The sequence below is a fragment of the Oncorhynchus mykiss genome, chromosome 4 (genome assembly GCF_013265735.2).
Source record: "Oncorhynchus mykiss isolate Arlee chromosome 4, USDA_OmykA_1.1, whole genome shotgun sequence".
Taxonomy (NCBI): domain Eukaryota; kingdom Metazoa; phylum Chordata; class Actinopteri; order Salmoniformes; family Salmonidae; genus Oncorhynchus; species Oncorhynchus mykiss.
The window spans coordinates 10840591-10862278 of NC_048568.1; the positions used below are offsets into that span (position 1 = coordinate 10840591).

The following is a 21688-nucleotide window of genomic DNA, read 5'->3' on the forward strand; positions in this document are numbered from 1 at the left end:
CTCTCCTGCTCTAAGAAAGCTGGAGTTAGATAAACAGAGCAAACAATGCCCAAATTTGGTCATTCTCTGGATATTTTGTGATTGACAAGTCTATTCTGGAATGCTGTATTCATAGAAAAAAACAGAGTTCCAAAAATACATCCAGATTGTTCTGTCTGTATAGCACAGATTTTGCTCATTGAAAATCACTGACTGATTCTTCTTGGTACGCATTGGATTGGACATCTCATAACAAAACGGAACTAGTGGCTTGCTCCTGTGATAGAGGGTTGCATCCCAAATGGCACCCTATTCCCTATTTATTGCACTACTTTTGACCAGAGCCCTATGAGCCCTGGTCAAAAGTAGTGAACTATACAGGGAATATGGTACCATTTGGGACTCTGATGAGATATTTTCTAGATTGAACTCTAAAACGAGGCCTTTAGTCAGACTGTTTGAACAACATGCCATTGGTGCTCAGGGCAAAGCGCCTCTCAAAGCTGATGTCATCTCCAAACATAAACAACACTGAATACCTTATAATCTCACACGTGAACACAGACACCAAAGGCGGTTAGAGGTCGCATGTGATTGGCTCGATCGGCAGGGTAGCCTAGTGGTTAGAGCGTTGGACTAGTAACTGGAAGGTTGCAAGTTCAAACCCCCGAGCTGACAAGGTACAAATCTGTCGTTCTGCCACTGAACAAGGCAGTTAACCCACTGTTCCTAGGCCGTCATTGAAAATAAGAATTTGTTCTTAACTGACTTGCCTAGTTAAAGAAAGGTAAAATAAAAAAAAATAAAAAAAAAAACCGTTTGACAGTGGTCAGGGGAAGTTCACGTTGACCTCAAATCTATCTGCCTCATTAGCTGAACTCAAACAAGGAGAATAAACAGCATCAGAGACTCTGAGTGCAGAGTCCTGCCTGGTCCAAGTCCAGATTGTTCTGTCTGTATAGCACAGATGTTGCTCATTGAAAATCACTGACTGATTTCTTCTTGGTACGCATTGGATTGGACATCTCATAACAAAACTGAACTATTCCCTACATAGTGCACTACTTTTGACCAGGACCTTGGACTACTTTTGACCAAAACCCACCTCTGGTCAAAATTAGTATACTACTCACATACACTATATAGGGAATAGGGTGCCATTTGGGAAACCATCCCCTGGACTCTGGACCGTCAGGAAACGAGGTTGTCTCCATAGTTACCTATTTGTCTCTCCAGGTCGGCAGCCTCGTCGGGCGTGGCGCGGGGCAGGACCCCCGGGTCACTGAAGCTGGCCCTGAAGAGCATCCCCAGCACAAAGAAAAACAACACCCCTCCGATCACTGGGATGGCTGGGGTCAGGTTGGACGCCAGGAACGGACAGCTGCACGAGAGAAGATAAAAAGAAAGGTTTAAGAATGGAAAAGTACGTAGGCCTAATTGGTAGCTGTTCTTAGTCTGGTCTCTGTATTTGAGTGGGTGGAATGTTTACAACTAATAAAACTGTTAGGACAAACAGACATGCACGCACACACACACAAACAGACACGCACAGACAGTAATTATTTGATTAGCTAACTCACTTATCCCAATCCCAGTGTTTTGTTCATGAACAGATGTTGGTTAGTGCAATCACATTAAAGCACTACTGTCATGTCCTTTGTATCTGACTTCATTAGGTGACAAGACAAGACGGCCAGGGCCAATGAGTAATGGCCTTCCTGGAAAGTGAAAATGAATAGCCTGCTTATCAATGGCACAATTCAACACACCCCATAGGGCTCTGGTGAAAAGTAGTGCACAATTTTATCCTCCTGAGACCCAGCATTTCATTTTTGTCTTCTCTAGTGAACGTCAGTTCTTGGTCTGTATCTCTGAAGCCATATAAGCCACAGTATTCAGTGAGATGTGTGTGGGTGTGACCTTGACAACTTTATCTTCTTGGTTCTTAAAAAAATGTCTACCATCAAAATTAGCATATATTATAGAAATTTTAAAATAAGTTTGATGAATTAATTACACACACTCCTTCGATATAAAGTTGTTTTTGATGAAAATGAAAACGTGTCAGTGTGTCACTTTCATGAGGTTGGAGTAATAACATGTTCAACTACTTAAGACATTGGTTCAAATCTAGGTTGTGCCTTTCTTTAGTTTAAGAAAATGAACAACTTAAGAAGAATTGTTCACTTCTCTCATTGACTTCTCAAACCCCGGCCTGGTCTGTTTCGCCTGTTTTGCAAGCTTTCCCGGGAGTCTAGCTATGTTGCGCCTCTGGGTTTAGAAACTCAGTGCTTTAATGTAAATGTGTTCATGTTTACATCCTAATGACCACGACAGAGGACAATTTTGCACATACAATAAAAGATAAATAACAATATTTTCTAACTTTTTTTCTTCGTAAAATGTTGTTTCCCACCCCAAACACTTCTTATGCAAAAAATAAATAAATAAGTGTATCCCAAACTTATTTTTTCTTTTGGGTCTCAGGAGGATATAGGGAATATGGGGCCATTTGGAATGCATCCACTGACTGAAATCTACTGGCCAAGGGCTGAGAAGAAAAACCATTTCCAAGCATCTTACTCGACTGGCATCCGTGACAAAGCCATGAAATGAAAGGTACGCCCTCGTGTTTATTTTCACATTATTTATAGATATGAACAGAGGCTCCCTTCTTCTCTTCTCAAAGCCTGCTGCTGTCTGTGTATCTAGTAGCACATTCTATGCTAGTAGCACATTCTATGCATATGGCATATGACCTTCTGTGCAATTTAAAAATATATAAAGTAAAAGTAAGCCTTGTCTGAGCCAGAAAAGCTCCTGTCCTGTAGGCCAATCTCCTGTTTATAGCGTGAGGTAGCATTATGTACGCTACAAGTACACCCCCTGGACTGGGCGCTTTCCATAAATATGTTATGGCCTTATATACATTTTTCCATTCAAATGGAATGGCCTCCCACAACAACAGCCACTGGCTGTCTGCTGTGGATTCAGCTCTAATGCAAATAGTACACTCCAGGAAGCCCCCGATACGATATTATCACGATGCAGGTACGATTTGTATTGCGATTCTATTAGGGCTGACCCGAGATTTCATTTCGTTTGCGTTCGCAAATGTATCAAAAATATGTCATGCCCGATATCCACCAGATGCATGTGTTTTGTTTTGTCGAACCCGCATTTTATGTACCTGAGGCACATGTACTTCACTTTTCAACTCTCTAAAAGCTAGGTAGTTGGAGTCTGTGTGTACTCCCGTTTGTACCACCGCACGGTAAAGCAACACACAAGTTGAACACATCGAATGAATGTAGTACGCAGCCTAGTGAGGCACCCCGAACGTAATGTTGCGTACTGCTTCATTGAAAATGAATGACATCCGCCGGAAAGCAAGACTATGATGCATCTGGTGGACATTAAGCGTGGACTAATTCATTGCGGAGGCCGCGGGGATGGCTCGGTCCATCTCTCTGCACAAGGCGCGTCTCTCTCCGGCCAGTTTGTGCACATCCATTGTTTCATAACTTAATTGTGTGAATTATTAGCCCTTTTATTGTTAGTGACTATCAATTCCTCATTACATATATCCCCAGTAATACATTTACCGTTAATTCCCATATTTTCTCATCTACAATGTTTGTTTGGTTACAGTCATTTCTGTTAATGCATACAGTCGTTTACCGTTCTCATCGTCGGAGCGGACATGTTGTTTGCAGAGTTCACAACCTATGCTACACTTGTGAGAAACAAGTTTTGGTTTATTTCATTCCATTTACGAGTTGTCAACCCATGAATTGTCTTATTTTTTGCGCTCCTGTCAATGTTGAGTAAAGACGCGCACCTGATTATGCATGGAAGTAAGCTTAGGCTACCTGGCCTGCGCGCAAATGTACACATTTGGGGATGTCTGATAGTTTTTCTGATTGTCTTAACTCACCACTGCTAATGAGCTGTGGAGCTTCTCAAAGTATTTTTTCATTCGCCTCAAACAGCAAGTAAACCAAGTATGTTTTTTACATCCATTGAGAATGATATACAATAGCTCCTCAATGTATTTGACTATTCTTACCAGCTCTCTCCCTTATAACCACCAAGCCTCGGTGTGAAAGGGGAAAATATCATGCAGTGAAAACGTCATAAAATACCTGATTACGCTACTTTCTTAACCCTTGCGAAGTTCTGCAAATACAGCGGTGTCTGTCTGGAGCTCACTGCAGGGGTAAACTGAGGGCCCAGAATAGTTGATGCAATGTTTCAAGTTTGCTAGAGCGACCAGAGGGCCGGACCAAGTTGATAGTTGATATGAACTTGCAGTTTAATAGATGATATGTTTCCAGTTCGATGCAGACAGGCAGAGTAGAGAGATGAATGTGATTGAAAGAACATGAACAAACCTCCATGTGTAGCCAATGTGATTTAGGGCTATAGGATATTTCTTTTTAAATCATGATATTTTCTACCTACAATGTTTTTATTTGTTGGCTTTATGGAGGCTTTTTTTTATATACCCATAATAGTACAAAAATACATTATTATAATTGAAGTGTTCCACGGAAATGTGTATATGAAAATCATAACTGGCATGCAGATCGGTTAGAAATTGTAAGATAAATTGTGTATGTGAAAAAAAAACTGATAAATTGTCAAGTTAGCACTCCCCATGAAAAAGCTTTCCAACCCCTGGTGTAGCCTATTACCAGCAACTTCAGGAGAATCATGGCAAAATCTGTGAAGGCCAACAGGAGCAGGAGGGTCAGGAACTGTTTTTTTCCCTTGGGGTTATCTTGATCTCTGGCTCCCTCGAGTAATTTGTGTGTCTTAATTATTTATTCAAACAGTGCACTTAAAGCATCAAGCTCAGTGCATATAGTTGATTTTATTAAAACACATAGGGTGTGTCTATATATATATATATATATATATATATATATATATATATATATATATATATATATATATATATATAAATGGTGCCAATTGATTGGTCAAAAGAACAGACAACATTTTGGTCTGGGACAGCCCTAGATTCTATATGTATGACAATTCTATATGTATTACGATTCGATATGGCAATTTCAATGCAATTCACTGTTCCAAACATTGGTCGCTATATTTCTCCTGTAGAGGGACAAGAGAGAGTCATGAGAAAATGAGTTTGATCAGTCATGGACATAAGTACTCAAAACATATTAGCTCACCATTTAAAGTGGAAATCTGCAGTTCAAACAATAACAAAGCAGTCTCTAAGCCACTATTTTGGTAGAACACGGAGGGATGGGGCTAGAGAAATGTAACCATTCTCAAACTCATGGACAGAGTTATGGATACAAGGACCGACCATCCACGATATCAAAATTATACAGTGTTTGTTTATTTTTACCTAGTTTACAAACAAAGACAAAAACAAGCTTATATTTTGGGTTCTGATGGGGTAGGACAGTTGAACTAAGCTCATAGGCATCTAAGTTATATTCTTCAAGAATCAACTGGTACATATCATCCATTTAAAGGTCTAAAAAAAATGGACGTAGCAACTGCAGATTGCCCCTTTAACGGTAACATCTTAGCGAAATAAATAAACTTTTTTTTCCATTTTATTTTTTGAATCAACACTTTGTCATATAAATTGATATCGTAAAAAAAAAATGATCCTGCTGTATCAATTTTTCCCACATCACTAATATCTTACCTTCAGCACTCTGGTCGATATCTTTAAAACATCCATTAGTACTGATGATCCATATTCTTAGGCAACCTTACCAATAAGAACTTTACCTCTGTCTGCAAGACTGAGTGAGAGGACAGAGCGACTGGTCCTAGGGGTTAGTAAGAACAGCCCCAGATCCTGTTATTCTGGGCTTGGTGGGGGAGATTCATCAAATACTCCACTTATGGCTCCTCTCACAAGACTTCAGTCATTCTCAGATCGTGGGTGCGTCCCAAATGGCATCTTGGCCAAAACTACTGCACTGTGTAGTAAGTAGGGTGCCATTTGGGACGCATCCCATAACATAAACGTTTGGGAAAGATTTGGAATGTTCCTTCCTAAATTAGATTGAGTATTATCTATTATACAACGATTTGATTAGTACAAGGATTGGATGTCCATTCATATTTTAGTGGGTACAATATCCAAATCAAAATCTTTCATGAAATAACCCCATGTAGGTTCCCTTAATAAAGTGCTCTATGTGTTGTTCCAATATCAGACATTGAGATCTCCATCATTTCATGGGGGGGGGGGCTTATGTTGAACTCAGGTTTGATTCATTGGTTTCAGGTTATAGCCTAGGCAGTGAGGGTAGAGGAGCACCTCTAAAACTACATTAAATCTTAAATGGTAGTAGTCATGAAGTGAAATACCATGCTTTTATCCACTTACTGCTGCATAGTCAGTGTTGACTGATATGAGAGCAGTATAGCTGCCACTTTAGCACTGTGAGGCGGCTACACGGGAATTGAATTAGACCGAAACCCAGAGACCTTATCAGTCCGTCATAATTGGGATTGGAAATAGCTGCATAAAGTTTCCAAGTAGTAGCTTAGTCCTTCCTTTTTTTTGTCCTTCTAAGGAGGAGGTTATCAACCAAGAAGACGTGGATGTCGATTATGGCAGCCCCCCGCACCTCTCTGATTCAGAGGGGTTGGGTTAAATGCGGAAGACACATTTCAGTTGAAGGCATTCAGTGTTATACAACTGACTAGGTATACCCCTTTCCCAATGTTGTTGTTGGCATTTTACCCAAAACAGGGATAAATGTCAGAGGGCTTGAATCTGGTGAATCTGGCACACAGTGGAGGGAAAGTTTGGGTAGGGACATTGTAGCGAGTCTTTCAATCTACAGTATATAGCTGCATTTCTCTATCCCACTGCCTTTGTAAAAGGACTGTGCCCTTGGTATACAGACTATGGAATATGGACAGTCTTAGAAACTGTACTGGAAAAATAGTCTGAATGAAAGCTTAAAAATACACAAGGACAGTATCTTCTGGACCCAAAATTTCAGGCAATGGTGTTCTGGGCCCTATTATTATTAAATGTATCCCCATGAATCAAATGAATGTTTCTCAGCCTTGAGAAGAGGAGAAGTGAAAACATTCAGACATGATCGTCTTTCCGTCATTTCATTTTCTGATGCTCTATGCAAAAAAATCACAAAACAACATGCAAACGTTAACCGGCAGTTGATCCATTCCATGGTTGAATCACGACACATTCATTTGACCATTTGTGCTATGTTTCCCAGGCAAATCCCAGAGCATGTTGGACTATAAACGGATGAATGTTTTGGCTCTTCACTCAGGCTAGAGGATTGTAATTACTTTAGTCTTATCCTTGAGTCAAACACAACCAACAGAAACCAAGGCTGACTGCATCCCAAATGTCACCCTATTCCCTATGTACAGTGGCTTGCGAAAGTATTCACCCCTCTTGGCATTTTTCCTGTTTTGTTGCCTTACCACCTGGAATTAAAATATATATTTTTTTTTTTGGGGGGGGGGGGGGGGGTTGTATCATTTGATTTACACAACATACCTACCACTTTGAAGGTGCAAAATATTTTTTATTGTGAAACAAAGAAGAAATAAGACAAAAAAATAGAAAACTTGAGCGGGCATAACTATTCACCCCCCCAAAGTCAATACTTTGTAGAGACACCTTTTGCAACAATTACAGCTGCAAGTCTCTTGGGGTATGTCTCTATAACCTTGGCACATCTAGCCACTGGGATTTTTGCCCATTCTTCAAGGCAAAACTGCTCCAGCTCCTTCAAGTTGGATGGGTTCCGCTGGTCTACAGCAATCTTTAAGTCATACCACAGATTCTCAATGGATTGAGGTCTGGGCTTTGTCTAGGCCATTCCAAGACATTTAAATGTTTTCCCTTAAACCACTCGAGTGTTGCTTTAGCAGTATGCTTAGGGCCATTGTCCTGCTGGAAGGTGAACCTCCATCCCAGTCTCAAATCTCTGGAAGACAGACAGGTTTCCCTCAATAATTTCCCTGTATTTAGCACCATCCATCATTCCTTCAACTCTGACCAGTTTCCCAGTCCCTGCCGATGAAAAACATCCCCACAGCATGGATGGTGTTTTCGCGGTGATGAGACGTGTTGGGTTTGCGCCAGACAGAGTTTTCCTTGACGGCCAAAAAGCTACATTTTAGTCTCCTCTGACCAGAGTCCCTTCTTCCATACATTTGGGGAGTCTCCCACGTGCCTTTTGGGGAACACCAAATGTGTTTGCTTATTTTTTTCTTTAAGCAATGGCTTTTCTGGCCACTCCTCCGTAAAGCCCAGCTCTGTGGAGTGTTAGACTTAAAGTGGTCCTATGGACAGATACTCCAATCTCCGCTGTGGAGCTTTGCAGCAATACTTCTCTTTGTTGCCTCTCTGATTGATTAATGCCCTCCTTGCCTGGTCCGTGAGTTTTGGTGGGCGGCCCTCTCTTGGCAAGGTTTGTTGTGGTGCCATATTCTTTCCATTGTTTTATAATGGATTTAATGGTGCTCTGTGGGATGTTCAAAGTTTCTGATATTTTTTTTATAACCAAACCCTGATCTGTACTTCTCCACAACTTTGTCCCTGACCTGTTAGGAGAGCTCCTTGGTCTTCATGGTGCCGCTTGCTTGCTGGTGCCCCATGCTTAGTGGTGTTGCAAACTCTGGGGCCTGTCAGAACTGGTGTATATATACTGAGATCATGTGACAGATCATTTGACACTTAAATAAAGTCCACCTGTGTGCAATCTAACTAATTATGTGACTTCTGAAGGTAATTGGTTGCACCAGATCTTATTTAGGGGCTCCATAGCAAAGGGGGTGAATACAAATGGACGCACAATTTTTTGAAACAAGTAATTATTTTCATTTCACTTCACCAATTTGGACTATTTTGTGTATGTCCATTACATGAAATCCAAATAAAAATCCATTATAATTACAGGTTGTAATTCAACAAAATAGGGAAAACACCAAGGGCGTTGGTCAAAAGTAGTGCACTATATAGGGAACAGGATACAACCTAAATCAAACTGGGACTAATCGGTGACTCTCCTCCAGTTGCCTTGCAAGCTGTTATTTCGACAGGACACAAAGAGCTCAAGAGGAAACTGTTACTACGGAAACGGGAACACTACGGTGCCATGTTTTGGTATGGAATGTGGGAGGAATGAAAGACCACAGAGGGAAAGGTGGGGGATGGGGAGAGAGACAGGAAAATCTCTGTCAGTCATCCCTCGACTCTCTGCATATTACCATTGATGTCAAATGAATGAATTTGCATGTGATAACATCGGGCCTTTACAAGCTGTCATGAGCAATTCTAATTGAAGACATCTGTGTATGTGACTTAATTGCCTTATATTGGTGACATTTTAGCACTCAATGAGTAGGCCATTGAATTGCAGGCTTTTCAGGCTGATACACTAAGCAAATCCAAAAAGGTTCTTAATTGGAACCCGTTTTGATTGCAATTATGTAAACCTTTAAAAATGACCCTTTGGAAACCTGCAGAAATTAGAGATCGATGGGTTGGACGATCCTTTTCTCCTCAATCATCTTGAAAAAAAGTATACTTCAAAACTGGAAATCAACCAATGCTCCATCGTTAAAAAAATGGAAAAGTCAAATACTTTATTATCTAAATGTTGAAAGTGCATGGGCGACTGAGAGAAACAAAATGCTGCAGTTTGAGGCCATGTGGCGGAGAGTGACACGGGTGCTGGAGATGGATGGAGGTGTAAGCAGGTGGGTCTGGGCAGGGGTGATGTTGTGGATGTTTGTATGCGTCTGTTGTCATTTGTATGTGTATGTTTTGTATTGTTTAAATATTTATATTAAAACTATTTGAATAAAAAGGAAGCTTAGAGATCTATGGAAATGTTTCACAGACCTTCAACGTGTGAGAAAGGATCACAGAGGATGACTATGAGTCTTGCTGACTTAGTTAACATTTATGTACACTGCATTCATCCTTTCCTTCCAACTCTCTGCTGCCAATGACTGGAACGAACTGCAAAAATCACTGAAGCTGGAGACTCATATCTCCCTCACTAACTTTAAGCACCAGCTGTCAGAGCAGCTCACAGATCACTGCACATGTACATAGCCCATCTGTAAATAGCCCATCCATCTACCTCATCCCCATACTGTTATTTATTTGGTTTATTTTGCTCCTTTGCTCCTCTCCTTTTGCTCCGTATCTCTACTTGCACACTCATCTTCTGCACATCTATCACTCCAGTGTTTAATTGCTATACTGTAATTATTTTGCCACTATGGCCTATTTATTGCCTTACCTTCCTTATCCTACCTCATTTGCACAGACTGTGTATAGACTTGATCTATTGTATTGTGTTGTTGTTTGTGTTGCACTGCTTTGCTTTATCTTGGCCAGGTTGCAGTTGTAAATGAGAACTTGTTCTCAACTAGCCTACCTGGTTAAATAAAGGTGAAATAAAAAAACATTTCAAAATAAAAATTCCGAAAGTATTCAGACGCCTTCCCCTTTTTTCATATTGTTACATCACATCCTTATTCTAAAATTCATGAAATCGTTTTTCCCTCATCATTCTACACACAATACCCCATAACGACAAAGCAAAAACAGGTTTGTAGAAATGTTTGCAAATGTATTAAAAATAAAAACGGAAATATAATATTTACATAAGTTATCAGACCCGTTACTTAGTATAACCAGGATCTCCAGGAGATTTTTCTCCAAGACCTGCGCCACCTGTCTGTTACTGTCCTCATCGCCCCTGGGACTGTGGCATCGACCAGCTTGCAGGCTCTACGCCTCCGCCCAGCCGCATCTACCCTCTGTCGGTGGCTGAAACCAAGGCCATGGAGGAGTACATCCAGGAGGCTCTCCAACGGGGTTTCATCCGAACGTCCACCTCCCCTGAGTTGGCGGGCTTCTTCTTCGTTGCCAAGGGGCCCGTTTTTTAAAATACCAAATTGGACCTACGGAGTGCCTACAATCTGATCCGCATCCGGGAGGGGAATGAATGGAAAACGGCATTCAGCACAATGTCTGGTCACTATGAGTACTTGGTGATGCCTTATGGATTAGCCAATGCTCCGTCAGTGTTCCAGGCATTCGTTAACGAGGTGTTCTGGGACATGCTCGGGTGCCAGGAGGTGGTTGTGTATATCAACGACATCCTGGTCTACTCGGTCACCTTGGCGGATTACATCGCCAACGTCAGAGTAGTCCTGGAACAACTCCTAGAGAATCACCTGTATGTGAAAGCGGAGAAGTGCCAGTTGCATCAGGTCGCTGTCTTCTTCTTAGGATCAGTCCATAGGGAGTTATGATGGAGAGGAAGGTCGGATGCAGTCAGGTCATGGCCAGTCCCAACCACCATAAAGGGGCTACAACGGTTTTTGGGGTTTGCCAACTTCTACCGCCGCTTCATTAGGAACTTCAGCTCCATCGCCTCTCCTCCTCTCCTCCCACCTCAAGGGTGGTCCCCGTAAGTTGGTGTGAAGTCCTGCAGTCAATGAGGCCTTCCGTATACTTCACCTCTGCCCCTTTGCTGAAACACCCAGATCCTACACTGCCCTTCGAGGTGGAGGTAGACACTTCAGAAGTGGGCGTGGGGGCCGTTCTGTCCCAACGTCAAGGTAACCCACAGAAATTGTATCCAGTGCATACTACTAAAAAAAACTGTCTCCTGCAGAGAGGAACTATGACTTCGGCGACCGGGAGCTCTTGGCGGTGAAGTTGGCATTAGAGGTGTGGAGACAATGGCTGGAGGGCGCCAAGGACCCATTTTCTCATCCTCACCGACCATCGGAACCTGGAGTACATACGGACAGCGAGGCGGCTGAACCGGCGCCAAGCAAGATGGGCCCTTTTCTTCACTAGATTCAACTTCACCTTGTCATATCGCCCAGGTTCAAAGAACATCAAAGCCGATGCCCTGTCCCATCTCTACGATTTGGGAGATGTTTTTCTGTCCTGAGTGCACCCATCATTCTGCCCTTCCGAGTCGTTGCCCCCGTGCTTTGGGACGTAGATGTGGGCATTCGCCAGGCTCTGGAGAGGGAACCTGTGTTCCCACAGGGATAAGGGATCGGATGTTGCCCTGGGCGTAGGGCTGAGCGATATGGCAAATAAATTATCCCGATATATATATATATATATTTTTCATAAGATAACGATAATTATCACAATATTGATCAAATAATGTTTAAAAGGTGCATATCTGCTTCAGACTCAAGATTTCCTGAACAAACCAAACGCTTTAATATTTCTTATTTATTGTCAGTAGTAGAATAACTCACAAATAACATTAACTCCACTTTTTTAAAAAGCTATAAACCCTTATAAGTTGTGAACAGCAAATATATATATTTTTTAAACAAATAGTGCAAGGCAATATGCATTATAACTGTTAGCCTAATGGCATATCACAATTGAAGTTGGGGTAGTTGCTGTCTTACAAGTTACAAGCAAGAAAGACAAGTCTGTCTACGATCTCTGGCTTTTTGCCCTATGGCAGGTCACTATGTTGCCACCTGTGCTAAAAACGTGCTCTGAGGGGGAGCTGGTCACAGGAATGCACAGGTAGTGCTTTGCTAGGTGGCTGACTTTGGGAACGTTTTTTTGGTGGATCTTCCACCAGTTCAGTGGATTGGTTTCACTGTCAGCATCAGGAGACTGAAGGTAGCAGCTGAGTTCCTTCTCTACCAGCTGGATTTCAGTAAGACCTGTGGTGATGGAGCATGGATTTTTGAAAAAACTGCCCAATTAATTTATCTTTTTAGCTGGCAGTTGTGGTGAAGCAGCAGCAACGTCTCCCTGTGCAGGGCTTTCATGTCCCTCATTGACCATCTCTGAGACAGCTCTTGCTATTATGTGGCCCACCTTCTCCTCTTTGATGTAATGCGTTTTAAACCGAAGGTCAACCAACGAGGCTATGTCCAGGAGGTCATCTGTGGCTAGGTCATCATATTTCTCATTCAGATAGTTCATGACTATCGTTTTGATGGTTTGGGTGAGCTCTGTTTCACCATCAGGTTTCATGACCTCTGTATTGAACAGGTGTAGTACTGGCTTCAGATAAGACAGACTGACATAGGACTCACCAGACAGAGCATCTGTGAATTCTAGGAGTGGGGTCAATATCTGGTTGATGGATTCAAGAACATCTATATCAGTATAGGTGGGAGCTAAGTGCCGGGTCTTCTGGTCACTGGACAAGACCTGCGAAATGGCTTTCTCCTGCTCCAGGACTCTTTGCACCATCTTTTGACATAATCCCCACCTGGTAGGCGACTCTGTCACCAACTTGTGCTGGGGTAAGTTGTAAGAGATTTGAATACAATTTTAAAATCACAATAATCCCTTTAGTTATATACAAAATGTAATATTTAACTTAATCAGTTGATAAAAAAATGCACATTTAGTTTCATCTAACCAATCACTTCAATATACACAATTGACAAGGTTACTTACCAATGGCCAAGTGCAGACGATGTCCAAAACATTGCAGTCGCGTCCATTTGTTGATTTGAGCGGCCTTCACCACGTTCGCACCCCTATCTGTTGTAATGCAGACCAGTCTGTCTTGACTGAGTCCCCAGGAGGCGATTCACGTCACGGGTATGGAAAGCCTTTATGGAGAAGCTGGGGGTCACGATAAGCCTCACACCCGGGTACCGGCCTCAGTCCAACGGGCAAGTAGAGAGGATGAACCAGGAGCTGGGGAAGTTCCTTAGGAGTCACTGCCAGGGGGAATGGGCCAGGTTCCTTCCCTGGGCAGAGTACGGCCAGAATTCACAGCGTCACTCCTCCACCGGGCTGACCCCCTTCCAGTGTGTCCTGGGATATCAGCCAGCCCTGGCTCCATGGACCCCGAGCCAGACCGAAACTCCTGCGGTGGACGGGTGGTTCAGGTGCGCAGAGGAGGTTTGGTCCACTGGCTGGTGCCGTCCTCCGCGACGCCCTTCCACCTCCCCTGGATATTGATGGGAGCCCTGGTCAGCGTTATCCTGCGGCTGTAGCCGTACGTCAGGAGGGGTACTGTCACGTCTACTCATGCTCTCCTGCTCCGCGCTCGACGTCGCCGGTCTACTAACCACCGGTCCTGGTAACCCACATTACGCACACCTGGCAACCATCATTGTGCACACCTGCTCCCCATTGTTGCGCACACCTGGACTTCATCATCAACCTGCTCATCAACCTGCTCTCTGACTCCCTGCGTATGTGTTACATTAACATTTATAATTATGACATTAAGTATTTATTTAGACACTTTAAATTGGGAATTATTTTTGGTGTATCATGAATTAGGGACATGAGTGACTTTTCTCCCAGTGATTTTAGCTCTCTGGGTCATACAAGTAGGCTATAGTAAAGTGAGAAAGATCATAGGCCTACTTATGTTTTTTGAGCATGTATTTTTTCACATAAAATCCCATAAAAAATAAACAAGTTCATATTTTTAAAGTAAATTGTTGTGGGGAAAACAAAGTTGGTTTAACCCTTGGACAAGTACCAACACATGGATATGAACAATCTACAGTGATCCCTGTTTAGACATTTGCAGAAGTAGCGACTGCATAACACAATCATCCAAACCGGAAAATGTAGGCTACATTAGCGGTCATATTTGGATAACTCTCGGGTGACAGAAACCAGAATATGAATGACCTAATAGCAATTACTATTTACAATTCATCACATCACGGGTGAGCTCACTATTGATTGAAATAATTCAAAGTAAAACAATGTCAAACTCCGCCTGGAGTTTGATAAACAACATTGGCACTTGGAATGGGTGCTATGGTCCGATGATATGAAAATAGAGCTCTTTGGCGTCGAGAAACTGTAAAATATGGTGGCGGATCTTTGATGTTATGGGGCTATTTTACTTACACTGGTCAACGGCATGAACTTTACCAAGTACCAGGATGCTGAGACTTGGTCTCAAGTAGATCTTCCAGAAAGACAATAACCCCAAGCACACATAAAAATCTACAAACATATGGTAAATTCACCACAAAAAAAAAATCAACATTTTGAAATGGCCATCTCAGTCTCCTGACTTGAACCCCATTAAAAACCAGTTGTTTGAATTGAAGAGGGCAGTCCATATTCACATACAAAGGATATCAAGGATCTAGAAAGATTCTGTATGGAGGAAAGGTCTAAGATCCCTCCCATTGTGTTCTCCAGTCTCAAATAATTGTATAAAAATGCTCAGTGTAGAGTATATTGTATTTTTCAGAACATCAAACTTTGAATTTTAAGAAAATAAAGGTGTACCTTTGATAAGAGAGGTCAAGGAACCCACCACACTTGTCTGTAGATCTGTAGCTCACATGGACAGGAAATATGAATGTATTTTCAGTTAAATGAAAAACGGCAATTCTAATGAGTGTACTATGAAGAAGGGATGTCATTGACCTAACATCAAGTGGTTTTAGATGTACTACATACGGTGCATTCGGAAATTATTCAGACCTCACACCTTTTCCACATTTTGTTACGTTACAGCCTTATTCTACAATTAAATTGTTCCCCCCCTCATCAATCTACACGAAATACCCCATAGTGACAAAGTAAAAACTTTTTTTAAAAAATTTTGCTAATAAAAAAACAAACAACTGAAATATCACATTAACATTAGTATTCAGACGCTTTACTCAGTACTTTCTTGAAGCACCTTAACTCGAGGCTGTAATCGTTGCTATTCTTGGGTATGACGCTACAAGATGGCTGCCGTTCTACAGTTCCCTAACCAACTGTGTTTTTTCACGTTATTTGTAACTTATTTTGTACATAATGTTTCTGGATATCAGGACAGCGATTACTCACCTCATAGTGGACAAAGTTTTTTCTTTAACGAGTCGGACGCGAAGGATTTACTTCAGACACCTGGCAAGTCCCAAATCCCAATCATTCGCATGAGAAAGAGATATAGGGGACGTAAATGAACTATAGATGAGCTACGATCACAAATATCCTACCAACGGGACATTAACCGCTAGCGGAACCCCTCGACAACATTCCGCTGAAAAGGCAGCACGCGAAATTTAAAAAATATCTAACTTTCACACATTAACAAGTCCAATACAGCAAATGAAAGATACACCTCTCTAGGGTAGGGGGCAGCATCCAGAATTTTGGATGAAAAGCATGCCCAAATTAAACGGCCTGCTACTCGGACCCAGAAGATATGATATGCATATACCTGGTGGATTTGGATATAAAACACTCTAAAGTTTACAAAACCGTTAAAATAGTGTCTGTGAGTATAACAGAACTGATTTAGCATCCAAAAACCTGAGAAAAATCCATTCAGGAAGTATTATTTTTGGGGGGGTTTTGTAGTTTTCTATTCAATGCCATTACAGTATCCATTGACTTAGGCCTCCATTTGCAGTTCCTATGCCTTCCACTAGATGTCAACAGTCTTTAGAAATCGTTTCAGGCTTGTATTCTTATAAATGAGGGAGTAAGACCAGTCTGAACGAGTGGACCCTAACGTGTCGCAGAGTTTTTTCAGGCGCATGTGCATTTCTTGTTTACCTTTTATATTGACAACGTTATTGTCCGGTTGAAATATTATAGATAATTTAGGCTAAAAAACAACCTGAGGATTGAATATAAACATCGTTTGACATGTTTCTATGAACTTTACGGATACAATTTTGATTTTTTTGTCTGATTGTTTTGACTGAGTTTGAGCCTGTGGATTACTGAAGAAAACGCGCTAACAAAACTGAGGTTTTTGGATATAAAGAGACTTCATCGAACAAAAGGAACATTTATTGAGTAAATTAATGTCTTCTGATTGCCACCATATGAAGATAATCAAAGGTAAGGGATTCATTTTATCTCTATTTCTGAATTTTGTAATGCTTCTGCTTCTGCTTCTGGGCTATGTTCTGGGCTAGGTATGTTCTGGGCTAGGTATGCTTTCGCCGAAAAGCATTTTATAAATATGACACTGTGGTTGGTTTAACAAGAAGTTCATCTTTAAACCTATGTAAAATATGTTTTGTTTTCTGAATTTTTATAATGAGCATTTCTGTAATTGAATTTGGAGCTCTGCAACCTCACTGGACGTTGGCCAGATGGGACGCTAGCGTCCCACATACCCTAGAGAGGTTAATCTACCCATCGTGTCCAATTTCAAAAATGCTTTACAGCTAAAGCACAACATATGATTATGTTAGATCTCTGCCAAGTTGAAAAAACACAGCCATTTTTCCAGCGAAAGATAGGAGTCACAAAAAGCAGAAATATAGAAAAAATGAATGACTAACCTTTGATGATCTTCATCAGATGACACTCATAGGACATCATGTTACACAATACATGTATGTTTTGTTTGATAATGTGCATATTTATATCCAAAAATCTCAGTTTACATTGGCGACTTACGTGCAGTAACGTTTTGATTCCAAAACATCCAGTGATTTTGCAGAAATACTCATAATAAACATTGATAAAAGATACTAGTGTTATTCACAGAATTAAAGATAGACTTCTCCTTAATGCAACCGCTGTGTCAGATTTCCAAAAAACTTTGAGGAAAAAGCATAATCTGAGAACGGCGCTCAGAACCCAAAACAGCCAGAGGAATATCCGCCATTTTGGAATCAACAAAGTTAGAAACAACACCATAAATATTCACTTACCTTTGATTACCTTCATCAGAATGTACTCCCAGGAATCCCAGTTCGACAATAAATGACTGATTTGTTCCATAAAGTTCCATCATTTATGTCCAAATAGCCACTTGTTGTTAGCATGTTCAGCCCAGTAATCCATCTTCATGAGGCGCTGGCACTTCCTCCAGACAAAAACTCAAAGTTCTGTTACAGTCCTTTAGAAACATGTCAAACGATGTATGGAATCAATCGTTAGGATGTTTTTAACATAAAACATCAATAATGTTCCAACCGGAGAATTCCTTTGTCTTCAGAAAAGCACTGGAACGAGAGGTAACTCTGTCGGCAGCGTGTGTCATGAGACCAAGGCTTTCTGCCAGACCACTGACTCAAAGAGGTCTCATGAGCCCCTCCTTTATAGTAAAATCCTCAAACCTGTTTCTAAAGATGGTTGACATCTAGTGGAAGACCTAGGAAGTGCAAGCTCATCCATATCTCAATGTGTATTCGGTAGGCCAAGCTTTGAAAAACTACAAACCTCAGATGTCCCACTTCCTGGTTCAATTTTTCTCAGGTTTTCGCCTGCCATATTAGTTATGTTATACTCACAGACATCATTCAAACAGTTTTAGAAACTTCAGAGTGTTTTCTATACAATACTAATAATAATATGCATATATTAGCATCTGGGACAGAGTAGGAGGCAGTTCACTCTGGGCAAGCTATTAATCAAAAAGTGAAAATGCTGCCAAAAAGGTTAAAAACTGTAATATCTTATGTTTCACAGAGTCGTGACTGAATGACGACATGGATAACATACAGCTGGCGGGGTTTACGCTGCATCAGCAAGTTAGAACAGCAGTAAGACAAGGGGTGGCAGTATGTGTATATTTGTAAACAACAGCTGGTGCACAAAATATAATATTAAGGAAGTCTCAAGGTTTTGCTTGCCTGAGGTAGAGTATCTTATGATAAGCTGTAGACCCTACTATTTATCAAGAGAGTTTATATATATATTTGTCATAGCTGTCTATTTACCACCACAAACCGATGCTGGCACGAAGACCGCACTCAATGAGCTGTATAAGGCCATAAGCAAACAGGAAAACGCTCATCCAGAGGCGGCGCTCCTACTGGCTGGGAACTTTAATGCAGGGAAACTTAAATCGTTTTACCTCATTTCTACCAGCATGTTAAATGTGCAACCAGAGGAAAAGAAAAAAACTCTAGATCACCTTTACTCCACACACAGAGACACTTACAGAGCTCTCCCTCCATTTGGCAAATCTGACCATAATACTATCCTCCTGATTCCTGCTTAAAAGCAAAAACCAAAGCAGGAAGCACCAGTGACCCGGTCAATAAAAGATGACAAAGATGCTAAGCTACAGGACTGTTTTGTTAGCACAGACTGGAATATGTTCCCGGGATTCTTCCGATGGCATTGAGGAGTACACCACGTCAGTCACTGGCTTCATCAATAAGTGCATCGATGACATTGTCCCCACAGTGACCGTACGCACATACCCCTAACAGAGGCAATGGATTATAGGAAACATCCGCACTGAGCTAAAGGGTAGAGCTGCCGCTTTAAACGGAGCGGGACTCTAACCCCAAACACGTATAAGAAATCCCACTATGCCCTCCGACGAACAATCAAACAGGCAAAGCGTCAATACAGCATTAAGATTGAATCGTAATACACCGGCTCCGACGCTCGTCGGATGTGGCAGGGCTCGCAAACTATTTCAGACTACAAAAGGAAGCACATGCGAGAGCTGCCCAGTGACACGAGCCTACCAAACAAGTTAAATAACTTATATGCTTGCTTCGAGGCAAGTAACACTGAAGCATGCATGAGAACATCAGCTGTTCCGGACGACTGTGTGATCACGCTCTCTGTAGCCGATGTGAGTAAGACCTTTAAACAGGTCAACATTCACAAGGTTGCAGGGCCAGACGGATTACCAGGACATGTACTCCAAGCGGGCACTGAATTTTGTCCCATTCCTCATGATAGAGCTGGTGTAACTGAGTCAGGTTTGTAGGCCTCCTTGTTCGCACATGTTTTTTCAGTTCTTCCCACAAATTTTCTATAGCATTGAGGTCAGGGCTTTGTGATGGCCACTCCAATACCTTGACTTTGTTGTCCTTAAGCCATTTTGCCACACCTTTGGAAGTATGCTTGGGGTCATTGTCCATTTGGAAGACCCATTTGCAACCAAGCTTCAACTTCCTGACGGATGCCTTGAGATGTTGCCTCAATATATTCACATAATTTTCCTCCCTCAATATGCCATCTATTTTGTGAAGTGCACCAGTCCCTCCTGCAGCAAAGCACCCCCACAACATGATGCTGCCACTCCCGTGCTACGCGGTTGGGATGGTGTTCTTCAGCTTGCAAGCCTCCCCCTTTTTCCTCCAAACATAACGATGGTCATTATGGCCAAACAGTCCTATTTTTGTTTCATCAGACCAGAGGACATTTCTCAGGAAAGTACGATCTTTGTCCCCATATACAGTTGCAAACCGTAGTCTGGCTTTTTAGTGGTGGTTTTGGAGCAGTGCCTTCTTCCTTGCTGAGCGGCGTTTCAGGTTATGTTGATATAAGACTCGTTTTACTGTGGATATAGATACTTTGTACCCGTTTCCTCCTGCATCTTCACAAGGTCCTTTGCTCTTGTTCTGGGATTGATTTGCACTTTTCGGCACCAAAGTACATTCATCTCTAGGAGACAGAACGCGTCTCCTTCCTAAGCATTATGACGGCTGCATGGTCCCATGGTGTTTGCACTTGCATACTATTGTTTGTACAGATGAACGTGGTACCTTCAGGTGTTTGGAAATTGCTCCCAAGGATGAACCAGACTTCTGGATGTCTACAATTTTTTTTCTGAGGCCTTGGCTGATTTCTTTTGATTTTCCCATGATGTCAAGCAAAAAGGCACTGAGTTTGAAGGTAGGCCTTGAAATACATCCACAGGTACACATCTTCTAAATCTTCTAAAGCCATGACATCATTTTCGGGAATTTTCCAAGCTGTTTAAAGGTACAGTCAACTTATTGTATGTAAACTTCTGACCCACTGGAATTGTGATACAGTGAATTATAAGTGAAATTATTAGTCTGTAAACAATTGTTAGAAAGATTACTTGTGTCATGTACAAAGTAGATGTCCTAACCGACTTGCCAAAACTATAGTTTGTTAACAAGAAATGTGTGGAGTGGTTGAAAAACTAGTTTTAATGATTCCAACCTAAGTGTATGTAAACTTCCGATTTCAACTGTACATATTAATATATGGATGAGCGATGAGCGAGCGGCATAGGAAAGATGCAATAGATGGTATAAAATACAGCTTATACATATGAGATGAGAAATGCAAGATATGTAAACATTATTAAAGCGGCATTATTAAAATGACTAGTGATCAATTTTTTAAAGTTGCTAATGATTTCAAGTTTGTATGTAGGCAAGCAGCCTCTCTGTGTTAATGATGGCTGTTTAACAGTCTGATGGCCTTGAGATAGAAGTTGTTTTTCAGTCTCTCAGTCCCAGCTTTGATGCGCCTGTACTGACCTCGCCTTCTGGATGGTAGCGGGGTGAACAGGCAGTGGCTCGGGTGGTTGTTGTCCTTGATGATCTTTTTGGCCTTCCTGTGACATCGGGTGGTGTAGGTGTCCTGGAGGGCAGGCAGTTTCCCCCTGGAGATGTGTTGTGCAGACTACACCACCCTCTGGAGAGCCTTGCGGTTGTGGGTGATGCAGTTTCCGTACCAGGTGGTGATACAGACCGACAGGATGCTCTCAATTGTGCATCTGTAAAAGTTTGTGAGTGTTTTTCTTCAGCCTCCTGTGGTTGAAGAGGCGCTGTTGCGCCTTCTTCACCACGCTGTCTGTGTGGGTGGACCATTTCAGTTTGTCCGTGATGTGTACGCCAAGGAACTTAAAACGTTCCTCCTTTTCCACTGCTGTCCCGTCGATGTGGATAGGGGGGTGCTCCCTCAGCTGTTTCCTGAAGTCCACGATCATCTCCTTTGTTTTGTTGACGTTGAGTGAGAGGTCGTTTTCCTGAC

The 21688-nt window shown here is 41.8% G+C and overlaps 1 protein-coding gene across 4 annotated transcripts in view; it reads right to left on the reverse strand.

The window, feature by feature from the left end:
- The window catches only part of LOC110522067 (probable palmitoyltransferase ZDHHC14), a 50630-nt gene that overhangs the window by 23347 nt on the left and 5595 nt on the right, over positions 1 to 21688 (reverse strand). For 3 of the 4 annotated variants that reach the window (XM_021600140.2, XM_021600141.2, XM_021600139.2), the window contains one exon: positions 1200 to 1360. In XM_021600140.2, coding sequence (XP_021455815.2) covers positions 1200 to 1360 — 161 coding nt within the window. Of the gene's footprint in view, positions 1 to 1199; positions 1361 to 4048; positions 4135 to 21688 lie in introns of those variants that run through there. The other variant, XM_036975611.1, reaches the window with a different exon arrangement.